The sequence below is a fragment of the Podarcis melisellensis genome, assembly GCF_964234715.1.
Source record: "Podarcis melisellensis genome assembly, chromosome: 16".
Classification (NCBI taxonomy): Eukaryota; Metazoa; Chordata; class Lepidosauria; order Squamata; family Lacertidae; genus Podarcis; species Podarcis melisellensis.
In genome coordinates, this window is record NC_138533.1 from 12,970,494 (window position 1) to 12,986,321 (window position 15,828).

Genomic DNA, 15,828 nt, shown 5'->3' on the forward strand with positions numbered 1-15,828 from the left:
GCATCTACCCACAGCAGGCTGAGGCTCCTGAATCTTAAGTTAGAACAGGGCTAGGCAACCTAAGGCCCATGGGCCACAAGCTGCCCACAGGGGTCATTTAACTGGCCCACAAGCCACCCCCGAACTGAGCCACCCACTCGGTGAGTCCCCACGCGCTGTGCTAAACTGGCACAGCGCAGTGCAGGGACTCGCTTCCACGGCACCGGAAATCGCATCTGTGCAGACACAGACGCTGAAAATCACGTCTACACAGATGCAGATGCTGGAAATCACTGGCGTGTGCACTCACACGTGCGCACAATCCGGCCCACGGAGGGATCTCCCTGAGTTAGAACATTGTGGTTAGTCCGTCTGAGATCTAGCCTCCTCTCCTGCAGTGAAGGGCGCCTCCTAATGGCAGCTAGCAGGAACTGCATCAATATGCAAGCACCTGCAGAAATGATATGCATTGTGCCCAGAGAATCCTAATTTCACATACATGCTTCCTGAACCGGCAGTGATTGACCAGAAAAAGGGATATTGGGGTTGTGGCGGACAGCCCAGCACTTGCAGATGCTATAAGAGCTCCATGTTGGGAATTGCTAGGAAATGAATTGAACAGAAAACTGCCTTTGACCAATCTGTTGGTGTTAAAAGGCTGAGGAACTGTCTCCCACAAGAGCCAACTTAGATAGCTTTAAGAGAGGATTAGCCAAGGCTATACATAGCTGCTCGCCACAAAGGCTCTGCCTAGAGACAATGCTCATCGTGTAACCTAGAGCAGGGTGATATTATTTAGCTTATCTTAACCTTGCAGGGTTGTTGGGAAGATAAAATGTGGCATGTTCTTAACCTGAGGTACCACTGTATATAGCAAGCTACATCTTGGTCACACAAGTAAGTCAGAGGTTTCTACAGCTACCCTTCCACTTCCTTCCAGGAAAGCAGGGGGCACAACCCAGTTAAAGGACACTTTGCAGGCAAACAAAAGCCCCATGACAAACATGGCCTTGGGATAGGAGGAGCCCCGACTCAGTGGGAGAAGCACATTGCAAGGGGAGGAGACTAGATGTTCCTTTGGCTCTCTTCTAGCTCTACAGTTCTAGGATTCTGTGTTTAGCATGGAAGAGGCCCCTGGATTGGCTCCAGTAAAAGGGCTTAGGTAGCACCAGGTGGGACAAAGAATCTGACCTATTGGAAGGCGCTTGGTTGGCTTCTGTGAGGATGCTACAGAAGATGGGACACTTTTGGCCAGACCCAGCGCGGCTGCTCTTAGGTTCTTCATGCCAGCCAAACACAGAAAACAAAATTAAGACAGAAAGAGGGAGGGAGAGAGAGAGAGAGCAGGAGGGTATCATAAAAATAATTTATTGTTCCTTTGTATAACAACTCAGATTCCCTTTAGTGTAACTCATCCCTGGGAAGGTGCTGGGCAATGGCGCTGCCCCCCCTCCCCGCTCGGGTGTGTGCCTATTAAAAGTCATATAACAGGGTGTGAAGCCTCATCCTGCCCTGCCATGGGTCCTAAGTATTGTGCCCTGTTAGCTGGAGTGTCAGTGGGGGGGCAGAGAGGGGAAAACATTATTGCCGAGGAAGGGTCCAGAGGCATCCCTTGCCTATTCCGCTGGTGTGGAAACTAACCGATTAGGGGGCGGGAGTCCCTGGTCAGGCAGAGCCCCACCTCCTGATAGGCTCCACCACCCCTGCTCTCTCTGGGGAGACAGAGAGGCAAACTTTTGGGAACACATGGGGTGTGGGGTCGGGGTAGTTGCCACGTGAAGGGTCTCCCCCAAACCTTTGGAGGCCAGGCAGCAATGGCCATTTCCCTCTCCTGCCACACAGACACACAAAACATTCACCTTCCTCCCATCATCCTCTGTGGTAGTGATCAGGCGGACTGGTGGGGAACGGAGGGCAGGCACAAAGACAGAAGAGGCCGTGGCTGACCCCTGAACATGCTTGAGTAACGAAACGAGACAAGAACGAGGCGCCCTCTGGGTAGGGAGCCCGAGAGGGGAAAGAATGAACCCCACTTAGTAACAGGGTGCCTAACCTTTCTTCCACCCTCCAGCTGCCGTGGGTGGCCAGTCCAACGACTTACGTCGCCACATTGGCATATTGGAGGGGTGGGATGGGTGATGGCCAAGCTCCCCTTCACTTCCTGGGGGCGGCAGAGGGGGACTGGCCCCTGCTCTCCCAGACTTCACGGATGGTGCGGCGGACCTCCCGCGGGAGGTGGAGGGTCTCGGCGTGGCACTGGAGGATGTGCTGCTTGACGGTGGCCAGGCAGACGCGGCGCAGAGGGTACTCGCACACCATGCAGACCAGGTGGTTGGCCGCGGCGTCAAAATCCACGAGGAAGCGGGCGCGCCAGGTGGGGTTGAAGCTCTTGGCCAGGAGTGGGGCGTCCTCGCTGCCTGCTGCCGCCCGCTGCCGGCGGGGCTTGGCGTCGCAATCTTTGGCGTTGCTGCCGGGGGAGTTGGCCAGGGCGCGAGGGGCAGGGTCCCGTGGTGGGCAGAGCTGGCGGGGAGGAGGATCCGTGGAGTGGAGCCGAAGTAGAGACACAGAGCATTTGCGATCTGGGGAGGAAGAGGCGGCGAATTGAAACAACAGGCCGTTCGCTCAGTCCACCTATCCCAGAGTTGGAAGGGACAACAAGGGTCAACTGACCCAACTCTCCGGAATGCAGAAATGTGGGGCACGAACCCACAACCCTGATATTCAAGGGTCTCGTGCTCTATCAACTGAGCTGCTCTCACAACTAAAAGTGAGCAATTAAGAAAGAGCTCAGTTGGATCAAGCCAAAGACTGCCCATCTAACCCAGCCTCCCATTCTCATGGTGGCCAACCATATGCCCATTATGGGAAGCTGATCACAGAATCAGAGTTGGAAGGAACCCTGGGGATCATCTAGTCTAACCCCCTGAAATGCAGGAATATGCAGCTGTTCCATATGGGTATCGAACCTGCGACCCTGGAATCATCAGCACCATGCTCTAACCAATCAAGCTATCCAGGCTGCTAAGCAGGACTTGAGGACAAAAGTGCTCTCTCCAGCCACCCAGATAGATCAGTCAGCAGAGCACCAGACTGAATCTCAGCGTTGTGGGTTCCAGCCTCACACTGGGCAAAAAGATTCCTGCATTGCAGGGGGTTGGACTAGATGACCCTCATGGTCCCTTCCAACTCTGAGATTCTGTGAATCCCCAGCAGCTGGTCCCCGGAGACATGTACTGCCTTGATTTACTGCTTCCACTCTGGAAGTAAAGCAGAACAGCTGTGGCTTGTAGTCATGAATAGCCTTAAGCATCATGAATTTGTGTAATCCTCTTTTATAGCCATCCAAGTTGGCGGGCAGTACCTACACCTCAGAGATGCCCCTGGGAAGTCCCCAAGCATAGCAGAAAGCTCAGGGGGCGGGCAGGGCTGAGAATGGGGATATATAAAGAGAAGAGATGTTGGTGTGCAAATCCTGCCTTGGGAGACGGAAGGAGTTCCAGTCCAGTTTTCAGCCGGGCTTCAGCCTTGGCTGAGCTTGGAGGGAATAAGCCAGTGATGTGAGGTTGCTCTTGTTTTGGTGACTTTTGATACACAGCCGGCAAGATTGGAGATAACATTCAGCCTCCCAATTAGCAGGGGGGAAACCATAACACAGCAAGGACAAGAAACATCGCTCGTTTGTGCTAAAACAAGGGTGGTGAGTTTTTGGCCTGCAGGCCAGTCCTGGCCAGGCAGGGGGTCCAGTTTAGCCAGCCCTACCTACCCGTCTGTCAGCTGCCGTCACTCAGGAAAATGGGTTCAATTCTGCCTTGGCTGTGGAAACAGGCACTTGCAGCCAGAGCGGGATTTAGCACCCCAGGCAGTCAGCTGAAGAGTGGGTGGTGGGTGTGCCTAAATCCGACCCAGTTTTGCCCCTTGCGCCTGTTCCTTATTGGGAACCAGCGGCAAGACTTACCCACTGCTCTCTTCCTTGGGCCTGGCTTTGCTTCAGAGTCCTGGGGTGGTTCTGTAACAACAACATCGATAATACATTGTGGCCACCTGTAGGAACCCGTGCCATCAACATGCCCCCAAAATCCCAGAATAACAGAATTACGGAGTGGGAAGGAGCAGTGATCTGCAACATTCCAGGCAGAGGGCCGTCCCACCTCTCCTTAAGCCAACAGCAAGACCACCAACAGCTTCCAAGGAAGCCTGGCTCCCTGCCATTTCCACCCCTTGGCTCTAGTTCTGCAGGTGGGGACGGGACTCAGATGTTGCTGGACTCAATAACCCCTAGCCGTTGGCCGTGCTTGCAGGGGCTGATGGGAGTTGGAGTCTTCCAGACCTGCTTTAAGGGGTTAGAACATGGTGGCCAGTGTTCCGTTTTAAGGGTGGGGTGGGCAGCCTGTGGCCCTCCGGACATTGCTGGGTGCCCAACTTGCAACCATCAAGGAGGGAGCTTTTCCCCCCAGCTTCCTGACCCTGCCCTGCTCCTTCCACCACTGCCAGTTGCCAGGGTGGGAAAAGAGAAGTTGATGGGATGGGAGGCAGAGGGTGGGGAGAGGTCAGTACAAGTCCGAGCCTCCAGGACACTGACCCTCAAGCCTGACCGCGGCTCCGCCTCCACCTCCTCAGGGAGGCCATGTGACAGCAATGCACACGTGTTTTACCTGCTCCCCCCTTCCTTCTCCTTTCCCTCACAAAGGGAGATTTTTAAGTATGACCGCCAAAGCACTACTCACCCGGTTGAGTCCGGCAGTACAGTTTCAAGGCAAAGCCAGCTGGGAAAGTGCCGTCCGTGAAGATACGGATTTCGGCAGGTGCCGAGCCTGGGACCCCACATTCCGAGAGCCATTCCTTCCCTGGGAAGAAAAGAGGCGGCGAGGAATTAAGCCAAGGATTGGGCAACTTTTCCAGCCCGAAGGTTGCATTCCCTTCTGGGCAGCCTTCTGGGGACCGTGTGGAAGTGGCACCGGTTGTGGAAGGGGCCAGAGGTGAAAGAGGGCAAAGCATATTGGACCTTTGTCAAGTAGGATGGCTTACACACATGCTAACACTCCGCACACCCCTGCCCCACTTTCTCTCCTCCATCCAGGTGGGCTAGAGACATAATCTGAATTCAAGGACATATTCCAGCCAGATAAAAACACTCAAGGAGCATGCGGAAGCAAGGCCGTAGAGGCAAGTGGCCTGGGAAGAGTCCTGAGTCTGCCACCACTGAAACTGACTGCTATAAACTCAGTTAGACCTATTTAAAGTGATGGACATGGCTCCACTGGGTTCATTAGTTTAAATGGGTCTCCTCTGAGGAAGAAACTTAAGCTGGATGTAACCCACACAATCCTATTCTGTCCCCTCCCAAAACAACAGCACACAAAAATATGTACTCTGTGCCAAGCAGAGCCAAATTCTGCAATCTGCGTAAGTCACGCATGTCAAACTACTCTGCACCCCCCACCCACATTTTCACCCCACCTATTTTGCAAATTATTCTGACTGTGTTGGGGAAGGGGCACACAGCGACTTTTGCAAGAATGAAGGATGGTTTCGTTCAACCCACCAAATTCAGGTTTTCAGTATTACCAAAACCTTGACGGCATGCTGTCAAGCCCCTCTTTAAAGGTTAGAAACTTGACTTTCAAAAGAGCCAAGGAGGAAGGCAGATAAGATCCTATAAATGTTTGGCGCCTCTGCGGAGCGCTAGCCTGTGGGTGTACACACAAGGAGGCAGCTAGGCACGCAAAGGGAAGGAACGGTGGCGGCGACTGAACGGAAGACGCTTCCATTGCTTTGGGGAGGGAAAAACCTGCCCCCACTCTAAAAAGCAGCCTTACAGCAATGTTGCTAACCTGTGGTCTTGCTGGGATGCTTGCTCATGTCTTTGATGGTGCTCAAGCTGTGCCGCCTCTGCTGGCCTTGTGATCGCCGTTCAGGGTCTAAGCACACATAAAGGAAAAACAGTTCCACAGGTTAGGTCCATGGTCTTCAACTGGTGGCTGGAGTCAAGTCATATCCCACTCCAACGCTAAAGTGGAAGGCAGTGCCTGTGGCCACCAGGCTTCGCTCATCCCGAACACTTTGCAAAAGAAGGGATTTCCGCATGAGGCTCTTATCCCTACAAGACGAGCCTACAGCCACAAAGACTCCTCCTTCTACCCAACAGCCAGAGGTACAGAGACACCCTCTTTGGCACCTGGGCACCTGGGAAATAGAAGGCTAAATCCAGACATGTGTATTAAAAACAAACAAACATTGGAATGGGGTGTCGTCCTGATGGTTGAGGGATTCAGGGCCATAGCTCGGTGCTTTGCTAGACCCCTTGGTGTAAGGAAGCTTTCTATTTTCCAGTTTAAATTCAGAACCATGAGGACTAGAATCTCATTTTGTTTTTAAAGGGAGGGGCCACAGTTCACATGTTTCCTGCAGAAGGGCCCAGGTTCAGCTCCCTGGAGGCATCTCCAGGTGGGGCTGCAGAGCACCCCCTGCCTGAAATCCCCGAGAGCCCCTGCCGGTCCGTGTCGGCAGTGTTAGGCCAGACGGCAGCTCCCTATTTTTCTTACGAGTGGGTCCTGGGTCTGAGAACGATGACGATGACCCGTCTAAGCGACGACCACCACCACCACCTCCGGCCCCAGCACTCACCGCAGCGCGCTCTCAGGTGCCCACGCTTCCGACTCGCCGGCTGCCGCTCCTCCGAATCGAGGAGCACCTCTATCTCAGCCGGCTGCTTGCTCTTGCCGGGGTCGCCTGGCAGGGGATAGTTTCAGAAAGGGGAATCAAAAGCGGCACACAGCACTGCGTGTTTGTTCCACGGCAAAGAGTGGAAATGGGCAGGAGTGGGCAGAGGACTTGGCCTCCCAAGGATCTCATCTTCCGTTTAGGGGGAGGGAGAAAGGAAAGAGACAAGTTTCTAGCCCTTATGGATGTGAATTGGTACTCCAAGGCAATGCCTGGAGGAATCTTGGTATCCAGGGTGGAGCTGAGAGAGAGAGAGAGAGGCTAAGTCAATAGGCAATTGTCTAGGGCAGCCTTTGCATACCCAGAGCCCTCTGGGTGTTCTCAGCTACAACTCCCATCAACCAACATGGCCAGGATGGCTGGGGCTGATGAGAGTTGTACTTCCAAACACCCAGAGGGTGCCAGGTTGGCCTTCTCCCAGTGACTAACAGGCACAAACATAGGCAGAGTGATTGCATTTCTATACATTCTTCATGCATAAATACACAACTTCCTGGTTGCATTGTCCAATATCCTAAAGGCCAATATCTTCCAACGCTTGTAGTCATTACATGCCTCTAAAACCCACAATTCAAGTGCTATTTCACTGTCAATCCTCAACACCATCAGGCCTCCTCTTGATCCCTACACTCAACTTTTGCCCTGGGACTGCAAAGATGGAAGGCAGCATGCCTGGACCTCTGCCACCATCCAGGGGTCTAAGGAAGGCAGCGTCCCCTGCCTTCTAGGAAGAACATCACAGCAAGGAGGAGACCAGCCTGACCCAGTCCACTGGCCAGAGAAGGAGCAGCTGCAGAGAGCTGGCTTCCTCTCTCCGTGTCAGGGAGAACATTTATGAAACACTATGTAAGCGAAAACAAGTCCATGAGTTTGCTTTTTCCCTCCCAATCCGTTTTCCTTTGGTGCTGTGTCTTTTTTAAAGTCTGTAAACCTGTGGCCAGGCTCCGCCTTATCACTGGTTGTCTGCAAACTGCCCTGGCTTTTTCGGCTAAAGAGCAGAGAAAAGCACTTCCACTGAAACGTTTGCCAACATCCTGTTAGTGTAGTAAAACAATGACTTGAAATGATTCTTGAAAGATTTTGCCCTAGCAACAAGTCTGCCCTTGGCAACAAGTTTTCCCCTTATCAACAGGTTTCTTTATAAGGCAAGGTCTGGATCAGAGAGAGAGAGAGAGAGAGAGAGAGAGAGAGAGAGAGAGAATGTTGGAGGCTGTTGCTCTGGCCAGATGGCTGAAGAGCACAGTGAGACAGAATGATTATCTGAACATAGTTTTACTTTACTTTACTAGACTAGTGGTTATACAAGATGTAGTGTTAATTCAACAATAAATGCATTCAGAAGAACCAAAATGGGAGTTGTGTTTATTCCCATGTGGGCGTTCGCCAAGAGAAGAGCTGAATTGTGAAGAAATGGATTCTGGAAGACTTTCTGGGCGACTCTCCTGACCGGAAAAGGAACACCAAAGGGTGTCAAACTGCACTGACACCCCCAGCCCCTTCTCCAGGAGGCACAGGGGAAATGGAAGAGGCAGACACGGAGGGCGACTTTGCTCAAAACCCAAAACCTTTTCCAGACCCAACTGGAGATGGCACCATTTAATACAACACTGATCTGTGTTGGTGTGTGTTACCTGCAGGGGAAGGTTGTGGCTCTGGCTCAGGAAGCACCACCCCTTCGCTCCAGGCTTCCAGGATGTTACGCTTCTCTTCGAAGCTGAAGTCCAAGGAGTGGGCGTGATGCTCCAGAATGTGTTTGCGGGCAGCCACAGGCCCCGAGGCACTCAGGCTGCCGCCGCACACCATGCACACTGGCTGGCTGCCCCCCGAGCTCTCGGCAATCAGGTACTCCTGACTCCAGGAGCTGCTTGCCTCTTCTGGGCCAACCTCAGCCACCGGGATTACAACCAGCCGCTCTCCTGGGGGCGAGAAAGGGGGCACGTTGGGATGGAGGAGGGGTCTGACGCCAGCCTTGGAGACAGTTCCCATATCCCTGATTCCTTGCGCGTGCTCTGCCCACTTCCTTTCTCTAACAGATATGCTCTCCAGACGTTGCTGGACTACAAGTCCCATCATCCCCCCATGATCATGCTGGCTGAGACTGATGGGAGTTGGAGTCAGGGCAGGCAGAAAGAGCCCTTGGCTGCCCTATGGGTGGCACTGGGAATGAACCTCCCATCAGCCACAGCCAGTGTGGCCTACCAGCAGGAATGGCGGTGGTTTTTACCTAGAGAGCAGCCACAGGACTTCCACTCTTCTCTTCTAGGTCGGCCTCATTGGCTCAAGCTTTTTCCAATGGCAACAAACAGCTCTTGCTATTGTTTCACAGGCTAACTCAAGGCTGGGGGGTCCTTTTCCACCTTAAGAACCCAATAAAAGCCCTGCAGGTTCAGGCCTGCAGCCCCTCCAGCCCCTAATTTGCGTAGTGGCCAGCAACAGACAGGGGAGGGATAACATGGCCATTGTGGCTGGTAGCCATTGATCGCCTTGTTCTCGGTGAATTTGCCTAATCCTCTTTTAAGTTGGTGGACACCACCGCATCTTGCTGGAGGGAATCCCCCAGTTTAGCTATGTGCTGCGGGAAGAAGTATTTCCTTTTATTTGTCCTCAAGCATCGGCCTTCGTTGGGCATCCCTGAGTTCTAGGATGATGCGAGGGGAGGGACTTTCCCTGTCCTGCGCCCCGGAGGGGCACGTTCCCCACCTCTGTCCACGGGATCTGCGTGGGGCCCATCCAGCCTGACTGGGGGGCAGCTGGGGAGCAGATGCCCTGCGGCCACTTTCTCCTTCTCCTTCTCTGTTTTGCACTTCAAAGAGACCTTGAGGTAGTCCAAGAGGGGAGCTTCTGCCTTCAGTGCCATGAGTGTTTCGGTGGGGCTGGCACAACAAAAGCCCACCTGTAGAAAAAGAAGAAGCACCGTTCAGGTTGCAGAGGGGGTAGATGGAGAAGGGAAAGAAACACTTCCAAGTTGACAACCTCAGTTCCCACACCTCTTTTTCTCCTGGCCAGGAAAAACCACACACACACACACTTTAAGAATACAGTGGTACCTTGGTTCTTGAACGGCTTGGCTCCTGAACAAATCGTCCGGCTCCTGAACGTCGCAAACCCAGAAATAAGTGCTCCTGTTTGTGAAGTTTTTCAGGAGCTGAACATCCGACACAGCTTCTGCTTGAGTGCAGGAAGCTCCTGCAGCCAATCGGAAGCTGTGGCTTGGGTTTTGGGTGTCAAACGGGCTTCCAGAACGGATTAAGTTCAAGAACCAAGATGCCACTGTATAGGAAGGCTCTGTCATTATTTATTTATTTAAGACATTTAAATAACACCTAATATTTAAATATTCTCGGTGGCTGCTCCCAGACATTGGGACTCCCTCCCTAGAGAAATTAGCCTGGCTCTCTCCTTGTTGCCCTTCCTCTGGCAGGTGAAGACTTCTTGTTCCAACAGGCGTTTGGGAACTGACTGCTTCTAAGGAAAGGGCTGGTGCTGTGCTGTTTTTATTGTAATTATTGGTATGGTTTCAGTACATCCTATGTATGTATACAGTTTTATTTTTATCAATGTTTAATTGTTTTTCAGTGATTGCTTTTTCTGTTTTTAGCAGCTCTTATTTTTTTACCTGTAAGCGGCTTTGCTTCCTATCAGGGGAAAAAGGCAGGGTATAAACAAGCAAGCAAACAAACAAACAAACAGAATCAGAATTTCTAAGCAGCGTAAACAAATTGTTAAAAACCATTCGAAAATAAGAACAAATAAAACTCATCTTAGAAACAGAGCTTTACTGACTTCCTGCTGATGAAGCCAAAAAGGAAAAAGGGGAAGAGAAAATAAGCAGACTCAGACCACGACACAAAGCAATTCTGGTATACAGTTTCTGAGCAAGCTGTGGGAAACATAGCTATTTGGGGACCTGAAGGCCATTGCTATAGTCACTCCTCCCCTCAATTATATTTGTTTATTTCCACTCACAAAAGTCTTCTTTGTCTTCAGTCCACGGGAACCAGGATGCGGGCGGGGGGGGGGGATCCGAGGGCCACACAGGGGAGACGTACAGAGCCAAACTGCACACTCTGCTGTTCACTGTACATTTCAAAGTGTTATTTGGATGAACGCAAGGATAAAGTTTGCCAGCCTGCTGGAATATAGGATACCCCCTTCCTCTTTGCTAAGTACATGTGCAAAACATCCTAAGAAACCGGCTCCCTGAGTTGTTGCTACCCCCAATCTTTTGTTTTCTTGTTCAGGATTTTTTTAAAAAAGAAACAAACAGGCACCCTGTGTTCAAATTTACCTCCCACCACCTTGAGGACTAGAAACTTTGTTACTTTTAAAGCAAATACTACCGCACTGTGGGCGAAAGGAACTGCATAATGCACTGGGATGTGACATTAATTCCAAACCCTTCCTACCTGTGGCAGGGCGTCAAGCCGGATCGTAACCAGAGGAAGGGCTTGGGATCTAGAATCCACTCAGTGCTGCCTGGTGATAGCAAAGTCGCTTGCTCTTCTGGAAAGAAAAGTGGGGAATAGTAAATCCATTAGCCACAAGTGTCTTTGTTCCCTAGAAAAGAGGTGAACCCAAGGGGAAACATACTTGTGTTTTCTTTAAGAAAAACTTCACATGTAGAAAGTGCCATCATCTCCGAAGAAGAGGTAGGCTGTGAACACACACTCCATGCATTTAAAGCACATGGCTTCCCGCAAAGAATCATGGGAATTGTAGCATGGTGGGAATTGTAGTTTTGAGAGCAGCATGCTACAGTTCCCAGGATCCTGTGCGCAGCCTTACTATGCTCAAAGTGCATTCAGCATAACAACACAACCTGGAGGATGTTTGTTTAATACTTTTGTCATTCCCTCCCCTGCTCCTGCACATTCAGGGACAATCTCTTTTTTTCCTCGTTTGAAAATGTACAGTATTGTTTTTCTTGCTTTGACTGCTGGGTCTCTGCCCTGACACCGAATCCCCACCTCTTTAAACTATAAAGGTGTATACTCCATGCATGTCCGAAAAAGAAACAGTCTCAACATCCCATGGAATTCTAACTTCCCTCCCCAAAGCCACAAGGCCCTGTTCACATTTTTGCCATGTCCACAATTACTCCCACCTGGACCTCAAATCTCCTCCATCCTCTAAAGCAAACCCACAACTATTACTTTTATTATTACATTATTGAAATTGTCTATTCTGATTTCATTGTTATAAACCACCTTGAGCATCATTTTCGGAGGGGTGGGGGGAAAAGGCAGCCTACGAATAAAGTGATAATAATTATGAAATAATATCACTTTCCTTCAAGTCTTTATTTCTCCAGAATTTCATTTCTCCCACCAAACAATTTGCATTGTTGCATCTCCCTGTTCTGAACCTTCTACCCCAAAGTGTATCATCATCACCATCATCAAAAATTCATTATTTGTACCCCACTCTGGGCGGCTTAGAACAAATTATTAAAAATATAATAAAACAACTTTGCACCTCCTTTCCCCTCACCAGGCACCATTTTAATTCTTTCCTGGATCTCAGCCAGCCAGCCAGCCAGACTTCTCCTTCTAGACCTCCCACCCTTCTCTACCTTGCCTCTACCCACAGATTTCTCCTCTGTTCTCCCTCTACATTCTGCCCCACACCATCCCCACAGGGTAATACTCTTTTCAGGGTCTTTGTGTGTCTCATCTGCATCTTAAAAGAGGCAAAATTCCCCTCTTTTGCAGACGCACCCCATACTCTCCTCCTTGGATTAATCCATAGTACCTTCTTCTGAATTACAATCTTCCCCATTATCTCCCCAAAAGAGGCAACAGTCCATGTCCCTCCACCACCATCCAGATCTCCCTGCTGTACCATTTTGATTCCTTCCTGAAACTCAGGCCTCCCCAGTCCCAGGTATCACCCCCATCCACTCAGCACAAGGGGCTCCATTTTCACATCTCCTCCCTTAAGAGTCCATGGGTTGTCTCCAATGTTCAGAGTAGACCCATGGAAATGAATGAACCTGGCTGTTCATTTCAGTGTGTCTGCTCTGAGTAGGACTTAGCTGGATACAACCCTAACACACTAAACCATAGCTGTCAACTTTCCTCTTTTCTTGTGAGGAATCCTATTTGGAATAAGGGAATTTCCCTTTAAAAAAGGGATCCGTTGACAGCTATGCACTAAACCCCCTTCCCACTACCAGCCATGCCATAGGCTCCCTTCCCCCCCATTAATATTCTTCTGATCTCCCCACATGCTCACCCTTCCTGAGCCAGGCAACCCTATTGAATATTCCTACCAGGCACCTGCCCTTGTGACTTGATCCTCCATCCTTACTTCCCCTTTTTCAGCCCCACCTCAAAAACCAGCCCCAATCCCCACCTCCATCCATCTTGGTGACCGCCTAGCTATTTGCCAGTCCCTCCCCTTCAACCTAAGCAGCTATGGGGGGACGATGATAATAGTGACCTTGTAATGCCATTAAACTGCAATAAGAAAAACAAGTTCTCCCCCCAACCAAACACCACCCCAGGTGTTTTTCGGGGGGGGGGGGAGAGACACACTAGCCCTTCTCCCATCCCACCTGGTGGTGCCCATCTCTGTGTGTGCATGCACGCAATGAGCACATCAACCCACCAAAGATGCATTTATGGCGGAGGATAGGTATGGAGCACCAACCTCTCCCCTCTCCCAGATGTGCCAACCCAGCTGTGGAGGGCCCCACCAGCCCTTCACCCACCCATTGTGCTGCTGGTGTGGGGAGACGCCAGCCCTTCCCCCCCAACCCAGCTGTGTTTATGGGGGGAGCAGGACCCCAGTTGTGGGGCCACCTTAGGTGTGTGGGAGGTGAAATACCACCACAACTGAGGTGGCCCCACAACTGAGGGAGAAATACCACCACAGCTGAGGGGCCACAACCCTTCCCACCCCCGTTGTGTTTTTGGGGGTGACACCACCCCAGGTATGGAGGACGCCAGTTCCATCCTAGCTATGTTTATTGGGGAAGAAAAGCCCCCACCAGCAACGTCTATGCGGGGGGGGGGTTGAACAGCTCCCCAGCTGTGGGGGGCACCACCCCCTCCCCCACCCCAGGTGTGGTGGGACAACAGCCCCCCCCATATTTGGGGGCCGGCAGCACCTCTCCCCCCCCCCGCGCGCCTTGGCCCCCGCCCCTACCTACCCAGCAGCCCTCTCTCCCCACCTGGCCGCTCAGCTGCTCCAGGCCTCCCGAGCTCTCCCGCTGGAGCCCCCGCCACGCAGCATAGAGCTCTCCGGCTCCCAGCGAGACAGAGCGGCCTCTCCTCCCCGCTCCCACTCTATGGTTTCATTGTCCGAAGGACCTTTCCCTCCTCCGCTCTGTTGTCAGCGATAGCCATAACTTCCGGCGGGAAAGGGAACGCCGCCATAGATACGTCGCCCCGGCGGCTGTTTTCTTATCTCTACGTTCCTCATCGGAAGTTGCGTCCGGCAAGGAAAGGAACAGTCCGCTTTCAGGCCGGAAGTTCTCGCTCGGGAGCGCGACGATGGCGTATAGGTCTCTCTTTTTCTTAGATCTCCGGTGCCTTCGCTACCGAGCGAATCCAATGGCCAGCGCGGCGTTCTCTTCTCTTCTCCGCCCCTCGGCAGGTTATAGACCACTTGGCGCAGGAGACAGACCGGGAGTATAGAGGCGGGCGGCTAGCGAGTCCGAGAAAGGTCGCCCCCTGGAGGGGAAGGGGTGGAGTTGCAGGAAATATAAGGGAGTGACAAAGGCGATTTAGAGCCTGCAGAAAGGAATCAAAGAGCCTAAGGAAAACGAAAAGTCCAACTTTGCCTGCTTCCAAATAAGTGCCAACCAGAGATGCCTGTAACAAAACCCCATAAGTCTTCTCCTGATGCCTCCCTGCCAGCATCCCTGAGATAGACTGACATTTGAAGGTAGACTGCCTCTGGCTGTGGAGGATCAGTTTAGCTGTCATTAGTACAGTGGTACCTCGGGTTACATACGCTTCAGGTTACATACGCTTCAGGTTACACACTCTGCTAACCTAGAAATAGTGCTTCAGGTTAAGAACTTTGCTTCAGGATGAGAACAGAAATTGGGCTCCGGCGGCGCGGCAGCAGCAGCAGGAGGCCCCATTAGCTAAAGTGGTGCTTCAGGTTAAGAACAGTTTCAGGTTAAGAACAGGCCTCCGGAACGAATTACGTACTTAACCCGAGGTACCATGGATAGCTGTTCCTCTAGCTCCCTTCCTCCATGGGTAGGAAGCCATCAGAGCTAGTGGCCGGCCCTCACAACACATTGTAGCGTTGAGTTCCATGTGTTTGCTTGAAGAAGTGCTTTCCTTGACTTCTTCTCAACTAGCTCCCAGTCAGTTTTGTGAGAGGATACCCCCCCCCTTTTGAATCATTGTGGGACAGTAAGAAATAGATGGACTATCCATTTTCTTCTGTACATATAGTGTTACAAACGTCTACCAAGTCATATCTTGGTTTACCACCCCAACCTGTAAACCCCCCAAATGTTTTAGCTTAGCTTTCTTTGCAGGGAAAGTTCTTCAATGATCCGATCTTCTGGAAAACAACAAGGAGTCTTGTTACAGATAGGTAGCCGTGTTGGTCTGCCATAGTCAAAACAAAAAAATTCCTTCCAGTAGCACCTTGTGGCGTCTTTAAGGTGTTTCAAGGCTCTTTGTCCTTTTGGCAACAACCAGTTTAGGAATCTGAGTAAACTTCAGGCCCCTTTCTCTATCTCCCGTTTTCTTACTCATTACAAATCAAATTATAATGAGGGGAAACAGCAAAACTTTGGAGGGCTACAAAGCTCTGAAACAAACAGAACTCCCATATTGTCTTGCTAAGCCTTACAATAATCTTATAAGGTAGGACAGTATTATAACCCTTACATAGCAGACTGTGCAGGCTGAGGCTAAAAGAATTGCCTGCTGCTCAATTGCCTAAGCAAATTGATAGACCTTCCCATCCCACTGTGGGAAGAAAATAGATCTGACCCTTGTGTGTGTAATTAACAAAAGAATCAGCTGGACGCCTAGATTCAAAACATGGGGCTTTGCACACTCTCCAGCAGGAGAGAGCCCCCAGCAAATTTAAAAATAGTAAAGTGGGGGAATATGGGCTGTTAGACCCTTTGCACATCCCATATAGTCTGCTTTAAAG

The 15,828-nt window shown here is 51.2% G+C and overlaps 1 protein-coding gene across 3 annotated transcripts; it reads right to left on the reverse strand.

Annotated features, from left to right (window-relative positions):
* Window positions 1-1,331: 1,331 nt before the first annotated feature.
* On the reverse strand, window positions 1,332-14,114 carry SPINDOC (spindlin interactor and repressor of chromatin binding). 3 transcript variants are annotated; one of them, XM_081892674.1, is made up of 9 exons: window positions 13,874-14,114; window positions 11,106-11,202; window positions 9,400-9,592; window positions 8,331-8,615; window positions 6,604-6,708; window positions 5,811-5,897; window positions 4,704-4,823; window positions 3,935-3,985; window positions 1,332-2,558 (listed from the first exon to the last, which is right to left on the reverse strand). In XM_081892674.1, the coding sequence occupies exons 3-9, from the start codon at window positions 9,554-9,556 to the stop codon at window positions 2,134-2,136; spliced, it is 1,230 nt and encodes a 409-aa protein (XP_081748800.1). In that variant the 5' UTR covers window positions 9,557-9,592; window positions 11,106-11,202; window positions 13,874-14,114; the 3' UTR covers window positions 1,332-2,133. The 3 variants fall into 3 exon arrangements, with proteins under 3 accessions (XP_081748800.1, XP_081748799.1, XP_081748801.1); XM_081892673.1 differs by having other exon boundaries at window positions 13,853-14,114; XM_081892675.1 differs by lacking the exon at window positions 6,604-6,708 and having other exon boundaries at window positions 13,853-14,112.
* Between the last annotated feature and the right edge of the window lie 1,714 nt (window positions 14,115-15,828).